At 40.7% G+C, this 20,660-nt stretch overlaps 1 protein-coding gene across 4 annotated transcripts in view; it reads right to left on the bottom strand.

Moving 5' to 3' along the window:
* Positions 1-2,263: 2,263 nt before the first annotated feature.
* Positions 2,264-20,660, bottom strand: part of LOC104693055 (glypican-5-like) — a 338,825-nt gene continuing 320,428 nt past the window's right edge. For 3 of the 4 annotated variants that reach the window (XM_039556825.1, XM_039556828.1, XM_039556827.1), the window contains one exon: positions 2,264-10,724. In XM_039556825.1, coding sequence (XP_039412759.1) covers positions 10,522-10,724 — 203 coding nt within the window. In that variant the 3' untranslated portion in view covers positions 2,264-10,521. Of the gene's footprint in view, positions 10,725-11,399; positions 11,578-20,660 lie in introns of all 4 variants that reach the window. The other variant, XM_039556826.1, reaches the window with a different exon arrangement.

The following is a 20,660-nucleotide window of genomic DNA, read 5'->3' as shown; positions in this document are numbered from 1 at the left end:
TCTCTGGAGGTTTTCAGGTTCTAGATGTTACCTTGGATAAGTGACTACAGAGCCAAAAATGCACAAGAAAACACTGAGTAACCACTTTGAGTGAACAGGGCTCACACATCTGGTGTAATCTCCTTCTGCTTGCTCTGGCAAATTCCTTTAATCCATATGTTGTTTTCTTGAAAATATGCAAGATGGGAAAGTAGTAATCTGTGGTTACAGGACATAATCCTGTAGGTGTAGGACATGGGTTTCTCTTCCTTTGGAATTCCTTGTTTCTTCTAAAGTTAATTCTGAATCTCCTTGAGGACATAATAAATGCAAATAAAACCTGTCTTTTTCTTACACAAGCAGGAGCATTTTCAGTTTGCTCTTTTAGGATGGTGGTAGTTCATGTTGGATCCTGAGTTAATCATGACTTCACAGGCGTTCTTTCCAAAAAAAGATTGTTTATTTTCAGATGTAAAACTGAAGTGTAGGAAGACTTCCTACACTGAAGTCACAGTGCCTCTCTCAGTATCATAAGGCAAAACATCATTCTGGTAAGTCAGTGGTTGTATTTGGAGCTGTTCCGCATTGGAACCCCTGGGACAAGGTAGGCTAAATGCATTCTTCTTTACCCAGGGTTTGGGTAGGACAAATTCTAGATGTTTCAAAGCCAAACTGATATATTGCTCATAACTAAAACCAAACAACAACAACAAGAAGAACAAAAAAAACTAAAGAGGAAAGATTTAGATTCCTGATGGGAGAAACATGAATACAGTTGCAACCACATGTCATTAGGCTAAGCAGAAGAGCCAGTTACTCACTGCAATTAAAGATCTTCAGTCCAAGATATGAACTCCAGTGCCACTATTAAAGAATGTCCTTGAGGCACCTCATCAGATCTAATGTATTCTGTGTATTTTTGGAAAATACTTACTGAATCAGGTGAGAAGCAAAGCCTTTAAATAACCCTACAAATTTGAAGTGTCAAAGAAGCACTTTTTAAGCATCTCTGGGAAAAGAAACAACATCTTTTGAAGCGGAGGAAGGTTGGATTTCAGAATGAAGCAGCTTTGCAGATTTAGACACCTGCTTAATTAGAGGATGAATGTGAAATCCTTAAAAGGCTTTTATGAGGCAGCACTTCAGAGAACAAGCATCCCCTTAGCATCAGCAGAGAAGAGCTGTTGGCTGTTATCTTTGGAGCTGGGTCAAAACCGAATGTATTAGAAAAAAGCACTCTCCATACATGGTGGGATGAGTTGTATGCAATTCCTGGACCTCAAATAGGAAACATTTTGGAAGAATCAGGGACAGCTGGAGTCATGGATGCTTTAGGAGGCAACACGCAAATCATTATGGAATCAAAAAACAAATAGAGTTAAGAAAAAAATGGGTAGGTAGACAGGAGGCACACAGTCATGTAAACACAGTCAAGGAACATTTTTTTCATGATTGTACTTCAGTGGTCTGTCCTACAGTCTTCAACCAATAGTACCAGAACAGGAAAGAAAAGAGAAAAAACCTTTCCCACCAACTTCTAATCAGGAAAAAACCCCAGCTGTTTTGACAGAGCAGTGAAGAGAAGCTCATGGAAACGAGCTTTAAGAAATGCTTGTAAGAGCAAAGGTCTCTGCTGTGTCACTTAAGGTAGAGGCATCTGGGGAAAAAAAAAAAAAAAAAGATTTGGTTTTTCCCCACCTCAAATGAAGGAAAACTGCAAAGTTTGTAACTGACAAGTGATGAGAACACTAAGAGAGGGGAGTTCCCTTGTCTAGTACACTGGCGTATATGAAGACAGAGTAGTAACGTGCTCCTAATCAAAACCGGGGAAAAGGCTTTTAATAGGGCACACAGTGATTGTAAGAACTTGGTCAATAGAGAACTCAGATCTATGTAGGAATGGAAGTTTTTTGGAGAAGTCCTACCTGTTGTGAGAGGTGTGTGGCTTTTACCCAGGAGACCACTGCAAGTATTGCATCTCTTCAGGGGTATTGAGAGCTCCCAGGAGAGCAGGTACCTTTACACCTCACTGTGTTTATTCCAAGAAAGGAAGAAGAACAATAACATAGTTATGTGCTGAAGAAACAGACCTTTCCTTGCCAGACTGTGGCCAAAATACTAAGAGTTCCTCAGCAGTTCCCAAGGTCTGCATCCTTTAATCAAAGCATCATCTGAACAGATTAAAAGATATTTAAAATTTTATAAGCTCTGTAACTTACATCACTGATGATGAAAATCATTCCGAGAAAAAGAACAGAAATTTTAATAGACAATGACAATTTCCTGCTGTATTGGAGTATTTATTGTTATTCCAAATCACAGTTCACTGTCCTTTACAAAGCACCCTGTTTACCTTTTCAAAGTAGCCTTGTTCGTCTTTTAAGACATTGTTTTCAGACTGTTTCTTTAAATTGCCTTTATTGTATTCAATGCTGAAAACAAACTGAAGAAAATTGACAAATTTATGCAATAAAAATATAAGCAGATATACTGCAAATAAAACACATGCTTGGGAAACAGAAATATGTATTAGAGCTTGAATACAGCTTAAGGCAAAACCAATCTATTTTGGAACTTAAAATACCCAAGATGCAACTAATGCAAGATACAAATGGAGCAGCCTATTAATTCCTGTGAAGTAAAATGAACTAAAACAGACTAGGAGGCCATAAACTAGTTATTTAAAAAGCTAAATGGCAAAGCACATATTTTACTAGAATTTCTATGCCAGTGTAGTGTAAACATTCATGCTGTGTTAGTTTGGATACCAAAGTACAGTAAGTAGTTGTATTATGCAACACAAACTGTAAGGTTTAGTGTTCTGGCTTCCATTTGTATTCCAATATGGCTCCATAGAATAAGTGGGATACAATAAACACTTTCTGTAGTATTGCTGCTCTAATAGCCTGCTCCCATTTGCAGCTGCAGGGTTTTGGGAGGAGGTTTCAACCCTGTTGCCTGTCCCTAATGCAAAAGCTCAATTAAGTCAGTAAAATGCATCTTCTCATTTTTTCAGTGAGCCCCCCACTGAATGCCTGCTTTCTTCACTGTTTTGTGGACTGGTCTACAGCTTTTGCCTATACATGGCTTTTCACCTGTGAGCCATAAACCTTAGCTTTTTTCCAGCCCCAAAACAGAACCAAAGGGTAGATGTGCTCTTCCATGACAACCAGGTAAACTCTGACTCTTGCACCAAACCCATCCGCACTCAGAGGGGGATCTATGTCTTTGGGAGGCCTAACATCCTGCTTTGGTGTCCTTCCAAGTTGGATGTTTAGCACAATACAGAATAAAGTTTGTTTCTGCTTAGGAGGAAATTTCATTTCTTCTCTATAGAACACTGGGCTGCAGTAACTCAGGAATTTGTCATTTTGCTAATCTGGAAACTCCTGGGTAATTTACCTGGAACTGAATGCAAAGCCACACAAGCTTCAGCTGAGGCAGAACACAGCTGCTTGTCCTCTCTGCTGTGTAAGCTTCCCTGAAGACATCAAAGCCACCATCAGTCTTCTCCAACAAGTGTCTCTTAGTTTTTGAGACCAGTTTAGGATCCTGTTTTAACATGAAATAGGAAAATCAAACTTCATCTGCCTCAAAGCCTGATCTGTATCAGCAGACCTCTGAGAAAGAATTTCTACCCTAGGAGACACTCACAGAATAAATAATCTCCTTGTAGCCCAGCTACAAGGTGTTGAACCAACTGCTTCTGGAAAAGGCCCCTGCTGTGCCCCTGGAAAGGGAAAATGCCAGAAGACTTGCGGCATCCCATGTCTTCCAGATTTGTTTTTTCAGGCATGACATACTGTCTGATCAGTGGCTGGGACAATGCAAAACTTAAGAAAATTTTGTAATCTCTGCAGTTACTCTTGATTTTCTGTACCTGCAAAATGATGGGCAGGAATTGCCATTCTTGGGCTAGATATGTAGGTCTGGGTAAATTTACATTGTTAAACTGAAATCAAAGGAACTGCACTGATTAATAGGAGCTGAAAAGTCTGTTCCAACAATTCATACCTCCAGAAAAGTCTCTTATTTTTTGATTTCTCAATTTTGTATTTGTGGAGAGTATAAACACTTTTTTCAATTTCCTTTTTAGAAAAATCAAATTATTTTTCTCAATATTCTGTGCATTTAAATAGAAAATTACTATTTACCTAGAAGCTTCCTTACAAGATTGAAGCAATCTGGTTTAATTTCCACAAGTTTAACCCAGTGTCCTCAACACTCCAGCACAGCAGGGCTTTTGATAGCCTGATTAGTAAAACTTCTAAACTGTATATGCATATACAGAAATACAAAAATTACACTAGTATTGATATTCTTGAAGTTTTACTGCTTTCCTTTTTCACTACTGATTAAAACAGGCTACAAATCTGGGATACTGTACTTAATTATGGGAAAGTGGTATCAGACTTCTTCCATTTTAACTGCATTTAAAATGTCAGTAACTATTTTAGGTGCAATAGCCTAAAAGCCTAGCCCAGCTCATAAACCAGAAGATGTATGAAAATGTGCTTTTGCATTCCCTTGAAAAGTAATTTTTACAACTGTGTATTTGCAAGGAGTTCACAAAACCAGCAGTGCATTTATTTTTCAAATGAAATGTCCATAGCCTGTAGTATAATTCAAACAGGTGCTAATTAGGTGTACAGAAAGGCCACTGAGGATAATTTATATATCCCCTGCAAGAGAAAAAACCCCTGAATAAATATTAATTGCTTACACTATGCAACTAATTATTTTCAGGATGGCACTAAATTAACTGCAAATATTATAATTACAAAGTACTGGGTAATTTACTAAAGATTAATTGAAATTATTAAGTGCAAACAGCATAATTTTGCAAGGTGGTAATAGTACTTTCTGCATGGAAAAAAAGAGACCAACGTGGCTGTTAGCAGCTATTTAATGAAGTACTTCAAGCACATCGTGAGACCATCAGTGGCCTTTGATGTGCCCTTCTCCTGAAAGGGTATTACAGGATTTCCACTGGGGGAAATCATTGTAGTGTTGATAATGACCAGAATGCCTAAACCAGTCCATTTCAAGGACTGAGTTTGATCTCAGTGACATGGAGTGACACAAAAATATTGCATCATGGTCTGTGTCCAGCAGCCTCTTCTGAAAGCTGCAGCAACTGCAGCTGCTTCCTGAGTAAGGACTGAAGCAGTTGCAGTTGGAGTGCATTCCTTGCAAACAGCAAAAGGACATCCACTGCAAGCAAGATACTTGGAAATATTACTATGCAATAGTTTTAATTCACTTGCTGAATTCAGTACCAGCTTCCTGCATGCACACTTCTTATTGTGCTGTATGAAGGTGGAATGGTGATGAACCTGGAGAAGGGAGAGGGACTTGAAAAATTGTTCTAGTCCATGAGTGGTTTGTTTCCTAGGAGTATCCTCTGTTTTAAGTCCAGGATCTTTTTCTGAATTTATTCTCTATTTATTACCATCTCTCGGCCAGTATTTTTTTTTTTTTTTTGGTGGCTTAATATTTAATACAATTCAAATGTAGTTATTTAGAGAGTGACAGTGGAAAACAGAAGATAATTCAGTATTGAGAATAATTCTAGACTTCTGAGGCAATGGAAGACATAACTGTGTTCTTTTTGACTCTGACATTGACTATAAGATGTTTCACTTTTCACTGACACATATGCCATATGTCATTACAAGAAGCACCGAGAGTAGTAAAATGCTATAAATGAAAATAAATGCTTTGTACTTATGGCCAGTTGTAACCTTAAGCACTTACAAAGCTGTGATGCTCAATGTGCAAGATAGGGAATGTCTCCTACAGAGCTAAACTTGAGCACGTGAGGAGACATGAGGAAAGCATTGTACATCAACTGATTTCCACTTAAAAATGGGTAGACCGTTTATTGATTTCCAATAAAAAGCTGAAATCCCTCTGACACCACGCTAGCTAGGAAATTTTGACTGTAAACTGTTCAATGTGAAGGGTTCCATTCAGGAACGTAGGAACTTTCTGGATTTTTTGTCCTACTCAGTATCTCACTTCAATGTGTGCTTCATCTCCTTTCACTTAAACAGACCTTGCCTAAACCTAATAATGTGCAATACTGAATATCTCAGTAAATATGGGCAAAAAGGCTTGACTAACATTAAAATCAAATCTGTGCACAACATCCTTTGGGACAACATTGAGAGGACTCATACAGGATTAGAGAGTCAAATTTAAAATTATTATATATGTTGCAGTCTTGGTACCAAAAGGGAATAGAGCTGTTTTAAATACAGATCTGATTTAAGAGATCAGAGAGATGTGAATCTCACAGCCAGATACCCATGCACAGAGCTTCTAAAGTCAATGCAGCTGGACAGTATTATTTGTGTTCCCTTATCAAGCTCTGACAGACATTTTTACCTCAAAAGGTTCATTACTGAGAGATCAGAATCACAGTTCCTTATGCAATGACAAAGTTGCACTAGAAGCCAGGGCACAGCACTGGCAATATGCAAGCCAGAAAAAAGTGCGAGAGGCCAGACTGTGTAAAGCATCTAAACTGCAAAAAAAGTCCAATTCCTAGCAGGTGGCTGTGAAGTTGTCTGAAAGTGCAGTCTCTTGATTCTCTGCTGCTCTTTGCCTGGCCAGTCTCCAAGAGATGATTTGGAGAGGTGTAAAAGCTGCTTGAAATTAGCTGAGAACATTGGGCTCAGGGCCCCAGAGAAGCCAGCTGGAGGCTGCCAGGCCCTGGCACCCTGCAGCCACACACGCCTCTGCCCACCCACACTCACCCTTTCCCTGGTGCTTTCGTAGCCAGGAAGGGGACTGGGGACACACAGACATCCTGAGCCTCCTACAGGAACACACAGCCTGAAGAGCAGTGAAACACTAAGAACTGACACTATGCCCATGGCAGCTTTGTCTTATTTGGTAAAAAGCCTGCATCACTACCAACAGAAAATTGTACATTGATTTTACTCACAAATGTGTAACAGCAGTTACTTTCCAATGCTGGCATTCACAAAAGTGGGCACAGCAAAATATTCAAAGAAAGTCATAGCAAAACAATAAACAATCAGAAAGCAGTGGCTAAATACAATTCATAACTGTTAGGCAAGGCTACAGCAATGCTCTTAGACTGGTACCTTATTTTACACTGAGATTACATACACAAGTTCCAAAGTATTTTGAATGTAGACATTTGTAATTACATTGTAATTACAGTGTCCTGGATAACAAATTAAGACTTTGTAAAACAGGTATCTTTTTCATCTGAAAATGAATGCTTCCTTTATCTGACACAGCCAATTGGTTTTGCCTTTGCTGGTATAGATGGTTTGTTTGATGGAAAACATTCTTTTTTGTATATGTAAATGCAACTGATCCTGAGGAAAAAAAGTATCATAAACCACCAGTAAAAATTAAATGCACTGCCCTTTAAAATGGCACCATTTTTGACGCTCATTGTGAACATATTTCACGCTGGTTTGACCAGAACTCTTCTTACAGTGTACAAGTGGTTTTGCATGAAAATGTATTAATTGATGTAGAGCCCTCTTGCCTCATTCTGCAACAGTTTTTGTCTATCAAAATATTGGTTGAATCCAATGAAATGAGTTGATTCTATCTCACCCCATGATTTGAACTTGTTGTGTTTTGTTACAGAAATTTTTAAAGGGCTGTCTTGTTTAGTTTGAGAGATGAATACAAATATTTGCTGTCCAGTCCCCAAATTCCAACACTTGATTTTTCAGAGGTTTCTGTTTGGAAGAATTATGACATTTAGCAACAACAAATAACCCCCTGGGTGAATTATTGCATACTTGCCTCCTGCAGGGCATCTGCAGCTCCCTCTGCTACAGCTGAACATGCGGCTGGCGGGATTGCTGCTAAAACCTTTTACAGAACAGACCTCAGAAACACACCTGGCTCTGGGCCTTCAAGTTCCCTCTCTGCAGGTGAGAAAAATCTGAAATCTCCAAACTGCACAGCTGACATCTGGCAGGATCAGAGCCCAGCCCTGAAACCTCTATCCATAGGAATCCTGACGGAAACTTCAGTGTGTGAACTGGATGCACTTGCCTGAATGATGACAAAGCATTGTTAAGCGTGAGAACACTAAATCAGGAGTCAGGCTGCCAAGCATCAGACATGAATTGCTCCAGTGAAGCCAGAGTGATTGGTGTGAGCTGAGGGGCAGGTGGTGAGTGTGAGCACCCAGTGTACATTTCTGTGTGTGCGCACAGAGCTGCCTGTCTGACGCAGCCATCAGAGTGCAGGATTCTCTAAGACTGCCAGGCATTACAGAGTCCTTCCACTGTACAAATGACAGGACCTGCGCACCTCCTCAGGTAAAACAGCACTTTTCCAAAGGGCACTGAAAATGAATACAAGAAGCAGCATTTTTAATTATGGTTCCATAGATTGGTGCAGCTCACAAACCCTGGAAAACACAGGACAGCCATTTAAACACTTGTGGGAAAACCGATTTTCACTGATCGGACTGGGAAGCACTCCTTAAGGATATTAATATCCTTACCATTGTGAAAAATCAGATTTAAAATATAAAATACTTGATATTAATGTAAGTATCTCCTTATCTCCTTGTTTCAACATTAAGATTGAATTATCTTTTAGAAAACTTAGCTGCTGTCACTTTAGAGACGCTGCCTTTGCAGCTGGGTGAGTCCATAGCTCTGATCATACCTTTATGTCGTAAATATGATCTAGGAGCCAAAACTGGAAATTAAACTCAAGCCCCACCTTTGCAAACATAATTAGACATGTTCACTAATAGTTGTCTGGAAATGTGCAAGTGTAGCGAGCCTTTGTTCACTTACTGTCTGCTTGTTCTGGGCTCTTGTCACCTCCTGTGTGATGACATCCAGCAGTAATACTGGCCCATGGCACCTTCTTTGAGTCAGGCTTTTAAAATCAAAGCTGCCAATAAAATGCCTGAAGCTGGTTAGTGAGATACAGGGCTCTTCTTTTGAGTAATCTCAGTGACTGTGTAACGCCAAGTATCAAAGAGATGTTTTACAAAAAACCAAAGTCAAGTGTTTTACATTAAATCTTACAAAACTGTACATAATAATAGTCTACAACATGAAAATGGCCATTAAACAGTTGTAATAGTTATGAAATGTAGTAAATATAACAATTCTAATGTTTCATATATTTATCATATTAATCACTGTATTCATACAGTTGTGTTTGTACACATATATTCAATGGCACTGTAAACAGTTGTTGGAAAACACACATTAACTCTTAACCCATTAGAAGTTATTATAGTACTTTTTCATCCAAAAAGTTAAAATGCATCAATGTATCATTGATTAAAAAAAAATAGCCTTGTAATACAATGCACATTTGACATTTTCTAGGGTAGCAATCAAGATGAAGCATAACAGAGAATGTTCTAGATTTCAGAATGTTTTACATTTACACCTAACGTGATACAAAATTTTAAACATTAAATGTAATTAAATAATACACAGTTTATGAAACAGTTGGTTTCAGAGATCCATAATGCACAAAATCTAGTTAGTGTCTAATGGGAGTGCCCAATAATTCATATCTCTGGGACCTTTATGGAAAACTTAAGTTGGTTTCTGTGTAACATCTCATAGGCAAAGTAAGTTTGAAGCGAATTATCTTTCTTTTTTTTTCTGTACAGAGCTGCATTCAAGTGGATAAAACATTATTGTATTTATTTATGTTTCCCTTTGCTGGACATTCATCCAATAAGCCTTGAGCATATGCTTAAGCATCTGGTAATGACATTTTGTGGGGCAGGGAAACTCACTATCTATGTCACTCAGTAAACAAAGTGGTTCTATTTTTTTCCACAGTTAAGGCAACTATACTGATATATTAGACACACCATATGTTTTTATGTTGCTTCCTACAATCTAAACAGTAAGAGTGAAAAGAAGTTTCAAACATGCTTTGATCTTCTTGACCGCTCAGGAATTTGATCAGGCTGGTAGAGAGCACTTCACTGTACAGGGGAGCAACCTGGTACCTGCTCTGGTGGGAGGTGTCCCTGCCCATGGCAGGGGGGTTGGGACTAGCTGAACTTTAAGGTCCATTCCAACCCCATAACATTCTATGATTCTATGAACTGTAGCACAGCTTGTTAGCTGTTCACTAAAAAAACCAAAGTATGGATTGCCTTGAATTTGAAGAGTGACCATTCATATAACTTATCAGAAAAACTAAACAAATAAACAACAGCCAGTCAGATTCTAGCAAATGAAATTGATAAAAACAGTTAACACACACATACACAATTTCTGTGTTTTCAATTATTTCTACCCCATAACTTAAGCTATTCAGACCCTTGTGATCATCCTTGCTGTACCTTGGATGGGCTTTGCCAAAGGCTATCTTCAGACATTGTTAAGTGATGACACTTGGTATCTGCCAACTCCAGCATATCACTTCTTATTTATTCTAACATATCACATCACTGAGAGAGCCATTTCCATTTGTTTCCAGTCAGGTAAGGCTGCAGGTATAAATGACAGTGAACAGGAGCACTAGCACAGCATCTGCAGGGCAATACCGCTACAGGGGACAGTGCCACAGAACTGCTAGTGCTGCCAGAACAGCAAGGGAGGGACTCAGGGCTGGACTGCTCCCATTTCCAGTTACACTGTGTTTGGAGGATGACTTGACAGTGCTTGTGGTGGTTGTGCTGTCAATCTTTTTCACGGTTGGTTTTGGTTCATTTCTGTTTTCTGGATGGGTTTTCTTGTCCTTGAGTATATCTGAAAACATGAAAGTAAACATGAGATTAATCACACATCTTTTAAATAGAGCTTTAAGTTCTTTCCATTGTTGTACACTCACACTGAGTAACTGAAACATGTATGGAGACTGATGAGGCACTTGCACTAATGTTTTAGTTGGGCTCAGCATGGCTACTCTGTCCTCAGCACCCACTGTTCCGCACAAAAAGCCTTCTCTGCCTGCCTGGCTCCCCTTGGCTACTTGCAGACACAGCCTGAGCAGAATAATAGGTATTCTGCATTGCAGTGGCTGGGCTCAGAACATGATCTTCTCTCACAGAAAGTACCTTCAGTTTCACCTGGGATGGGAACCAGCTCATGCTTTAAAACACGGTTTTAGGATTGAGTGATTTTGTAACATGTCACAGGGAAACACCCTTCAGGCTGGTGGTTTGCTGCAGGAGATTGGATATTGACTTAATAGAATCTCAGACTGGTTTGGGTTGGAAGGGACCTAAAAGACCACCTTGTTCCACCCCCCTGCCATGGGCAGGAACACCTGACACTATCCTAGGTTGCTCCAAGCCCTGCCCAACCTGGTCTTGAACACTTCCATGGATGGGGCATCCACAGCTTCTCTGGGCAACCTATGCCAGGGCCTCTCCACCCTCTGAGTAAAGAACTTCTTCCAAGTATCTAAACTAAATCTCTCACCTTTTCATGTAAAATCATTACCCCTTGTCCTTTTCAGTGTCTCCTGTGTAAAGGTTCACTCTCCCTCCTTTATTTGTCTCCTTTAAGCACTGGAAGGCTTCTCCCTTCAGATGCATTTTGAGGCAATTCCATGTATTTTTATATAAAGAATTGGATTCCGAAGAAAGTAGGAGTAGCTCTTTATTGCAAAAACATGGATTTTTTTAAAAGAGAGAAAATAATAAATCTTTGGTTATGAAGACATTTCCAAGCCATTTGCAAATATTACTGAGACCATATTGCCCTTAAACCCTCTCACTGGCATTGTGGAGAAAAAACCAACCAACCAACCAACCAAACTATTTCACCTGCTGAAGGGATGATGATTTTATAGTCAATCTGTAAAAGCATACCTGAGTGCTTGGAAAGAAAAAATGCCTACCTGGAAGAATTTATAATTAACAATAAACGTTCAGGTCCAAGTTTAAAGGATTTGCGATACTAATGAATGCAGTGCACATAAAAAAGAAAGCAAAAGGCATAGATTTGTAATGCAGATGAAACAGCAGTCCAATCTTAAAATGAAAACTCTGAATCACAGAAGCAAGTTCCTGGCAGAAACTGGAAAGATGGAAAGTATTCCAGAAATGTAAATGCAATCTGAGATCATTGTCTGCACGTCAGTAGTTCTGAACAACCATCAATAAATTCACTTGATACTAAAAATGAGCTATTGTATTGGGAAAGCACACATTGTTCTTTTGCCAGAATAAACTGTAAGAGAAATACAATGAATTCCTCCATTTTACCATAATATCAACATTAATCCTGGAGGAACGTGTGATTCCTACACCTGACTCAAGAGCGACTGCAGTGAAGGGACACCAGCTGGCAAGGAATACTTTGGGGAAAGGGTAGTCTGACATTGTGCTCAAAATTCCTTATGGCAAAGTGCAGGCATAGTCTCCTCTTTGATTCCAACTTGCAATGGAGCTCACAGAAAGGAGGGCGAGAAAAAGCATGCTCTAAATGTTTAGAAAATATCAGTATTCTGAGGACATTTAAAGAAAAATGGACAACCTTCAGACTGTCATTAAAGTAAATTAAGAATAAATCATGGAAATAGGTGTGTTCTGACACTGCCTAGAGTCCTTTCCATCACTGTCACTCTCCTTTGCAACTGCAGTAAAGGCACTATTTCTCTGCTGCCTCTTATATCAACCCAGCCTGCTGACTTCAGCTCTCTGGGGCCAGCTGATTAAATTAAGACCTCACTCAGGTAAATCTATTCCCCTCTTTCAGCTGGCCATGTCCAGCATTGTAACTTGATTGGCGTCTATAAATCGGGCAGACTGAAATGTATTAATTCGTTTATTTTCTAACTATTGACTTAACCAAAAATCTAAGGTAAGATTTAATGCTATCAGAGAGACTGCTGGTTTTTAAAAGCTTTCCTCTCAGTGAGTGCTTAATGCACTACATAACAAGCGTTAAATAATACATTAGAAAATTCTGCCTTCATCCTTTCCAGGGGAAGGACTACATTCTGAATTCTCTCTCTGTCTTCACAGCAGAGGATCTTCTGATGCTATTCATAGCCAATTCTAATTTGGGATCTAATTGTGCAAAATTGGCATTTTATTTAAAATGCTCTGTTTTCTCCTTTCTAAAAAATAAACAAAAATAGCTTAACTTTCAATTCCGTTCAAAATCGTTTTCAATCCTGTATTTAGTTTTTAAGGCACAAATTTCAGCAGTATAAAGATTTCATGTTTTATTACAGTTTCCTCAGAGTTCCTGTTGCTTACTCACTCCATGATTTTGGCTGAGAGACTCTGAGTTAAATGAGTTTTTCCTCTTAAATCTTTTTTCTCTGAGTCAGAGATGGTTATGTTCAGTCTACTACTGACATTCAAAAGGCAAAAAGTACTGATCATGCTAGGAAAGAAAAAAGTGTTAGTGTGAAGACTAGCACAGAAATGAAACTTCAGTCTCAACACAGAAAACCCCAGATGTTCAGCACCCATGAATCCAGCCTCCAGAGCATGACTTCATAAAACCAACCAACCAAACCCCACAGCTTTGGTTTGTTCTCCTATTTACCTTCTGCGTTTTAAAGGCTTTATGGTTCCCAACTAGAAGCTTTCGCCATTGCTAGAAACTTCCTTTCACCATCAGTCCCTCTCTCCTTTCCAGAAATGGAGTGGTTAAACTCTCTGAAGGCTTCAGCTAACCTCAGCCTGACAATGTGATGACCTTTGGACACTGGCATATAAATATTGTTCTATGCTGTTTATTTACCACTGCACCACGATGGTGATACAGCCACTGCAGTAGCTACTGTGCTGTTCCCTCATCCAGGCTCTCAGTGAGAATATTCAAATCCTGCCAAAACGGGTGCTTAGTGAAGGCAGCTGACTGCCAAAGCAGCCTTTCTGAGCAGCCTTTCGGGACTCTTGCTGAGGACAGGGTCTGCTGGGGTCAGTGAAGATGGCTCAGAGTTTCCTCCAGGCCCCGTGATTACAGCTCAGTTAGTCCAGGGGATTGAGTCCACTTCCTTAGCTGAACTCTTATCTGTGTTAACTGCTGCTAAATTCACATCTTGACAGTACAAACAAAACACATAAAGAAAATGACTTGACCTCGCTGTTTAGAGCATACAGGATTATCTTCACCTCCGAGATGTAACCGCAGATTGCTGCTCAGTAATGCGCGTGCCACTCCGATGGCACCGAGCTACTCATAAATACTTCTATGGATCAATACTGTTCCTCAGAGAGACCAGCTTAGGATGACAGGGAGAACCAAAACTGTCACTGACATCTAATTTAGGAACAGGAAACCTCCCCTATAGTGAGGTCTGATTACGCCTTTCAAATGCATTCAGTGAATCGTATGTTGAAGTACACCTTAACTGGAGTCAGTAAAGATACCGGGGCAAAACAATGCAATTATGATTTTTTTATGTTATTACCGGGTCATCAGACAGAAGTTAAAGTCATACTGGCACCCAAGCTGTCAGTTCCCCCTTCCTAGGCCAAATGATTTGCAGTTTGCTACTGCTAGGGATTGTCAAAGATAAAACTATTTATTGGTGTATTTGCATGCTATTGCTCTCTAGTGAGCGCTATCAGCATGGTCTGCTTTAATCTGTTCATTACTGTCCTGCCAAGGGATGAACTCATTCAGCTACTTAATAGAAACCTCCTTCCTTTTCTGTCGTTCTCTTTGATCTGATTTGAGCTCAGTCCTTTCTCTGTGATTGTAAATGACTGGACCTCTGCTCGTCAGGCACTACACTTGTGACTGCCCAACAGCCTGCGTGCCTCTGAGGCTACAGATCCTCTCACCAGACAGGGGTACAGCCCCTGTGAGGGGATGCTGAATAAAAACAAAGCAGAGAGATTTGCCAGACCAGTCCTGTAAATGTTAATTACAGCAGCCTGGTTTCTAATGGAGTGGGGCACTGACAGCAGAGAATCCGTGCTCATCAATCCACCGTGCCCTTAACAAAGTGGGGATTCTGGACACATTTCCATCAGTTTTAACCATGAGCTGCTAGAGAGAACTTTCAACCCAGCTATTTCGGGAGACAAAAGAAGTAGAGATTGTTTATTTCTGCTTTCCCCACATTAATTACATCAAGTCAGACCTGTCCATTTCTTTCCAGACTTTCATGCAAACACTGTGCTTTGAGAAGACAGACTGTCAGCATCTATGATAGCAAATTAATGCCTTGGTTTTGAATGCCTCATCATGGATGTAATGACACTTATAATGCAGGTCTGAAGTGAACTGGTCAGCACCTGCAGTTACTCTCCACGTTGGAGCTCAGTTGCGTGATAAATTTCCCTTCGATCACGGGCTTGGGTTTGCCTGACAGCTTCATAAGAAAATTAAAGCTAGGTGCAACTTGGTGGAACAGGCTCTTAAATTACAGTAGATGCTGCAGTGTTATTATTAGCTTTTTATCACCTCGGGTAGCAAAAGCTGAAATTACTTTTACATATTCAAAGGAAGAAGCTCTGAAATTGCAAAACAATGCTGTCGCCATAAAATGTACCAACCATTTCCAAATAATCCATTATCCTGACATTAAGACCAGCACTAATTATTTCCAGTTACAGCTGCAGCAAACAAATGGAAACAGGAATGCTGTGGAAATGGGAATGTGAGAAGTCCTGAAGTATGATAACTTGTGATGCAATTCTCCAAATTCTGGAGTCTATTATTGTCATCTATATAATACCAGTCAGTAAAAGGTGGGTGTAATGTATGCTTTTTTGGAGCCAGAAGGAGGGAGCAATGAAAAGCTCTGCATCCTCCCATGTATGTACTGTTCTACCATTTTCTGTTTCAGCCTGAGAACGTGGCGTCTACAGAAGCCTTTGCCCCACACACCTTTTTATGGAAACCTGGTGTTAGGAGGAAAAAAAATCTTTAAGCAGAAAAAGGAAGAACTCCAGGAGTTTCAAGTGCATAGAGCACTCTCCCCACTGAACTCCTAAGTGGCATTAGGTTCAGGCCAGCCTTTCCAGAAGACCTGTGGGACAAGATTATGGGGGTAAGCTGATGTGTCCCAGTTTGATTTGGAGATCTTCCCATTTCTCTTTTTAAGAAGTTTCTCTTTTTTAAGGAATGAGTGGGGGGATAATCATAAATTGGGACCAGGATTATCTGTGTCTGGGTTTTAATTCTATATTAAGCTCTGTGTGATCTTTGGCAGGTCGCCTTTCCGTGTGAACCAGTGAGAGAACTACTTTATTTCCTGCACATTTTGTGCACTCTGGATGCAAACTCTTCCATCTGAGAGCCATACCCACTCTCCTCAAGAAATAACATTGGCTGGAACTTTAAGGAACTCATTCAAATGCAATCAAGAAAAGGCAGGAACAACCATGAGACAGTTTGAGATGTCAGGTGCCTAGAAGCCACACGTACATGAAATGGCCAACTCCTTCCCCATTTCCCAAGCAATCTTTTAGTCCACATACATCTGAATGCAATATATATGTGTATAGAGAGAACAGGACATTATCTCATCTGTCCTGCTCTAAGGAAACCTGTCACTGTATGTGTTTGGCTTGTGATATACAGTGGCCATAGCAAACCTTGCACGATTTTCAGGAGCCACAATACAACTGTATTAGTTCTGGGGGTTAAAAAGTAAACCCGCACGTAGAACTGCCTCAGCTCCTGCCATGGTAAATGTCAAGCAGGAACAATCCATCTTTTTATTGGGAAGAAATAATCTAACCTAACAAAGCTCACGTGATTCAGAAGTACTTCCATTAATCAATCAGTCATTTGCAAGAAGAGGTCTTGTCATTTTGTTTTTATTAATATGGGACTTATTCAAATGGAGACAAGCTGAAAGTATAAGCTTAAAACATGCCAAACATCTTTTACATTTCCTGGAAACATCTGTTTTTAGTCTAGTCCTAGGCACATGTTTGTGGTTGCATGTTTATGCTTGTTTAGTTTGCCAGATACCTCATACGTAGTGCAGCACAGCTGACATGATATCCTGAAACACAGCATGGAAGTATCTGTAAAACATGATGTTCCCAGTAAATCTGTTGAACATTTGTTGTAACTTTCTTGTAATAAAAGAAACAACTAAAAAGCCCTGTGACAGCCTTCTGCCTTCACTGTATGGTGCAATTAATTAGCTAAGTTTAGAAATTGTGTACATGCCTCACTGGCAATATCAGGAAGACTGAGAGCGATCCTGATGCCGCATGCCTTGCATGCTCCAAACTCCTATTAAACTTAATGGGAGTTTGGGGGGATGCGAGGAATGCAGGGCTGACCTTTATGGTTAAAGATGAATGTGAGCTCCAGACTTCAAAGATTAGGTGCCCCTGCCAGTCTGGAGCGTGCAAGTGATCAGCACGCCAAGTGCTGAAGGCATCTGCTAAATATCACACCACAGCTCAAAGCTGTAATTAGGAAAAATATAAACTGGCTCGAGGAAGAAAAATATTAGTAATAATTGAAAATGCTTTGGCTTTTGCTTTTGTCCTGATGATCTCATTAGTTTTGGTTACAGAAACAGTTCTCACACTGGCTGACATGGGGCATGCTTTGTTTGTGCTCTCCTTCTACCCACATCTTTCCCAGTTAACTTTTATTGCTCAATACAAAGGTCAAATCGAAGGTTTAATTAAATTGTATGTGGGGAAACTATAAACTTATTTTGGAAGGGAGTACAAAAATATTTAAAGCCATCCCAACTCCTCTCCCCCAGACACTCCTTAATTTCTTGGGAAGAAAAGGAGCATGTGTTGTTGGCACTCTTTTCCTTAAGGAGAAACTGCACCTTTTCTGGCTTCAAAATTTACATGTTACAAATATCCAACCTTTTCATAACCTGCTAATTGTACTTGAAATTGAAATTTGTAATGAGGATTTTAATTTAGCTCTGCTGCTCTAAACACAAGAGAGCTCCATTTTGTAAAAAGCCTGGATATGATCTTATACTTCAGCAGTGTAAGTTCAACTTACAACCAGGATTGGAACTTACCTTAACCTTTGTTTAACTTTAAACAAAACTTGTAGCACCAAGATAAATACTATTGCCCCACGTGCTGAAGTTAGGCACAGGTCTCTCAGCCTTCAGGTCTAGAACTGAAAACTCATACTGAAAACACTCACAGGTCCTACCTAAGCAGCATTTACAATTTCATCATGCCATGAGAAGACAATCACATAGCTTGAGAGTAAGGTCAGGTTTGAGTAGGCTACAACCTTTGTACAGCAACACAATCCCCAAGGAAGTTCAGTCTTCCATGTGCCAGGCCCGCTGCCCGAGCTGTGTTCATGCACCACTGAGATTCTCAACTCTCCCAGTCTAGGCTGTTGCCTAGCCATAGGGGCAGAAGGATTCTCTAGATCCTTCTCCATCTCCAAAAGCCCTGCACTGTTTGTGTTTCTGCAGCTGGCTGTGCACATGAGCCCTGGGGAGCTGTGCTGGAGGTGGAGGATGCTCTGCAGGTCTGCTCTCCTTGGCCAGACCTTGCCAGCACAGGCCTGTGGGATCACACCAAGTGGTAAGAGAGCAGAGAGGAATCTGCCAGCTGGGGCAGCAGCTCAGTTGTGCTCCCATGACAGATGATACCAGGCTCAGATCCTTCCTGTGAGTGATTCAGAAAGGGTGCTTGAACCCAGGTCTCTCGTGCCCTGTCCAGTCAGAGGAGGTATATCTCAGCCTGAAGCAGGCTCTGCTTGAACTACCTGGGTCTACCCTGGAAGCAAACTGGCACAAAATACACTGGAAAGAACTACTCAAATTAACTAACAGGTTGTCAGCCAAAAGAGAAGGGACAACAGAATCTGCTCTGTGCCACTGCATGAGGTCTGTTCATGCCTCCCCAAGAAGATGGCAGTGAGGGGCAGGAGCCCAGACTGCTCTCTGCTTAGGAAGCCATCCTCTCACATTACAGCATAAGCAGCTCTCGTATCTGTAAGGAGCAAGCAGGAGAAAATAAGCCACTGCAGAACTCCCCTCCCACCAGAGATCTGGGACTCAGGGCAGAGCCCTTTTAGCTCAGCAGCCTTTAAAAGGAGGCAGGGAGAACTCAACACAGGCACTGCAGGCAGCTCAGCCAAACCCGGAGTGAATAACTCACATCAACTTCCAGCATGGCAGGCACAGGAAAATAATCACAAGTATCTCTAAAAGATATCTGAAAGGGTCTTTTCACCCTGCAAGCAGGCTGCTCTCATCAGTCCTCATCCTTTAAAAGCCAGTCAAATTCCTCCAGTTATTCCCACTGCTCCCTTAGAAACTTGGGCAGATACAATTCCTGCTTTAAGATTCTGAAGTCCCCAGATCTCAATGGCAGCCGTGAGGGTTTAAAATGCTTCCTGTATTTGTCATTTCTTGAGCAGCCATAGAACCTTATCCTAAAAATCTTTTAAAGAGGTTCAAATAGGATATAATAATAATAATAGATGTTTAATTATAGAATAAACACTGAAATCACTTCAATCTACATAGCATCTGACTTCTTTTAATCTAGATTATTATCTCAGGGGGTCCGATGCTGGTCAGCATCTGTATGCCACAACCTTCCTAGAGAGAGCATCCTGCAAAGAACAACTCTTCCAGGGGTGATGGCAGGCCTCCCTGGGCAGCAGGTGATTTCAGCAAGTGTAGCAACTACTCTGCTACAAGTGATATCAGCTCTTGTGATTCACCTCTTTGTGAAATCACCCAAGTTCGGGGACAGAGAGACAGGAGCTTCATGTGGCAGTTCCACAGAGGTAGCCTTTATTGTCCAGCAGCCCCTGTGAAGAAAGGCCAGGGACAAAGGCTCTCTAGTCTGGGGCAGAAACAGGGGCTTTTTATGGGAAAGGCAGGGGGTGGGGTAGAAACCAACTAGCCAACTGGGTACAGGCTATTGCCATATAGAAGCAAGGCATGCTGGGGGTGGTTCACTTTGTCACCATGACCCAGAGGAAGGTTGCTTATCTCTGGGGAAGGTCTTTTTGCCCTCAGGCCTCTCTCCTCCAAGGGAGTGCAGAGGGCTCTTGTGCCAAGGGCTCACAGCCCTCCACAGATGATAAAAAGGATTAGTTGTAATGCCAAACAGTAGTTCTAGTCCTTGTATCAATCAGTAGGAAATGTCTGTTTATTGAATCTTTCCAGTATTTAATTTCGCTCAGAACTGAAATCAAAAGAAACTGTGGCAAGATACTATCCTGGATTAATCATTTTAGCCTGAACATCAGGAGTAGTACAGAAAAACATCATGGCATTAGGCTTGCTTCAGCACTGGTATGGGAAGCTTAAATTAGTCTTTTCTCCTGCTCTAGCCTGGCAACTCTTCAGCATTGCATAGGCTTTATTTCACATTGCTGGTTTATCCGGCCAGCCAGAACCCCAGCTCCATCACAGCTGACAGTTATTGACGGGGAGGATGATTAGAGCCATCACTCTGCTGAGGATCTGCAGCAGGAAGAACATGTTTCATGTGAAAATACCAAATGGCTTAAAAGCATTATCTTATTAGTAGCATGCAGTGAAACTGATGAACCCTTATCACAGTCAGCAGGATGATGAATACCCAAATCAACACAAATGGAAAGGACATATACAACCAGGGTAAAAAATAAACTTTTCTAGTAGAAAGTCTTACAAAATGAAGTCCCATCCATTAGGATATGCATAAGGCTATGTTCTGTCAGTGTTCAGACTGTGGGGCAAATTAAAGGAAGGAAATTCTTGTTTGGAGCTGGCAACGACCCCTTTCCCTGTTCTGTTTTTGTAAGGATGTG

The sequence above is a fragment of the Corvus cornix genome, chromosome 9 (assembly GCF_000738735.6).
Source record: "Corvus cornix cornix isolate S_Up_H32 chromosome 9, ASM73873v5, whole genome shotgun sequence".
Lineage (NCBI taxonomy): Eukaryota > Metazoa > Chordata > Aves > Passeriformes > Corvidae > Corvus > Corvus cornix.
The sequence above is the reverse complement of the archived record's forward strand: the minus strand, read 5'-3'. Positions and strand labels throughout refer to the sequence as shown.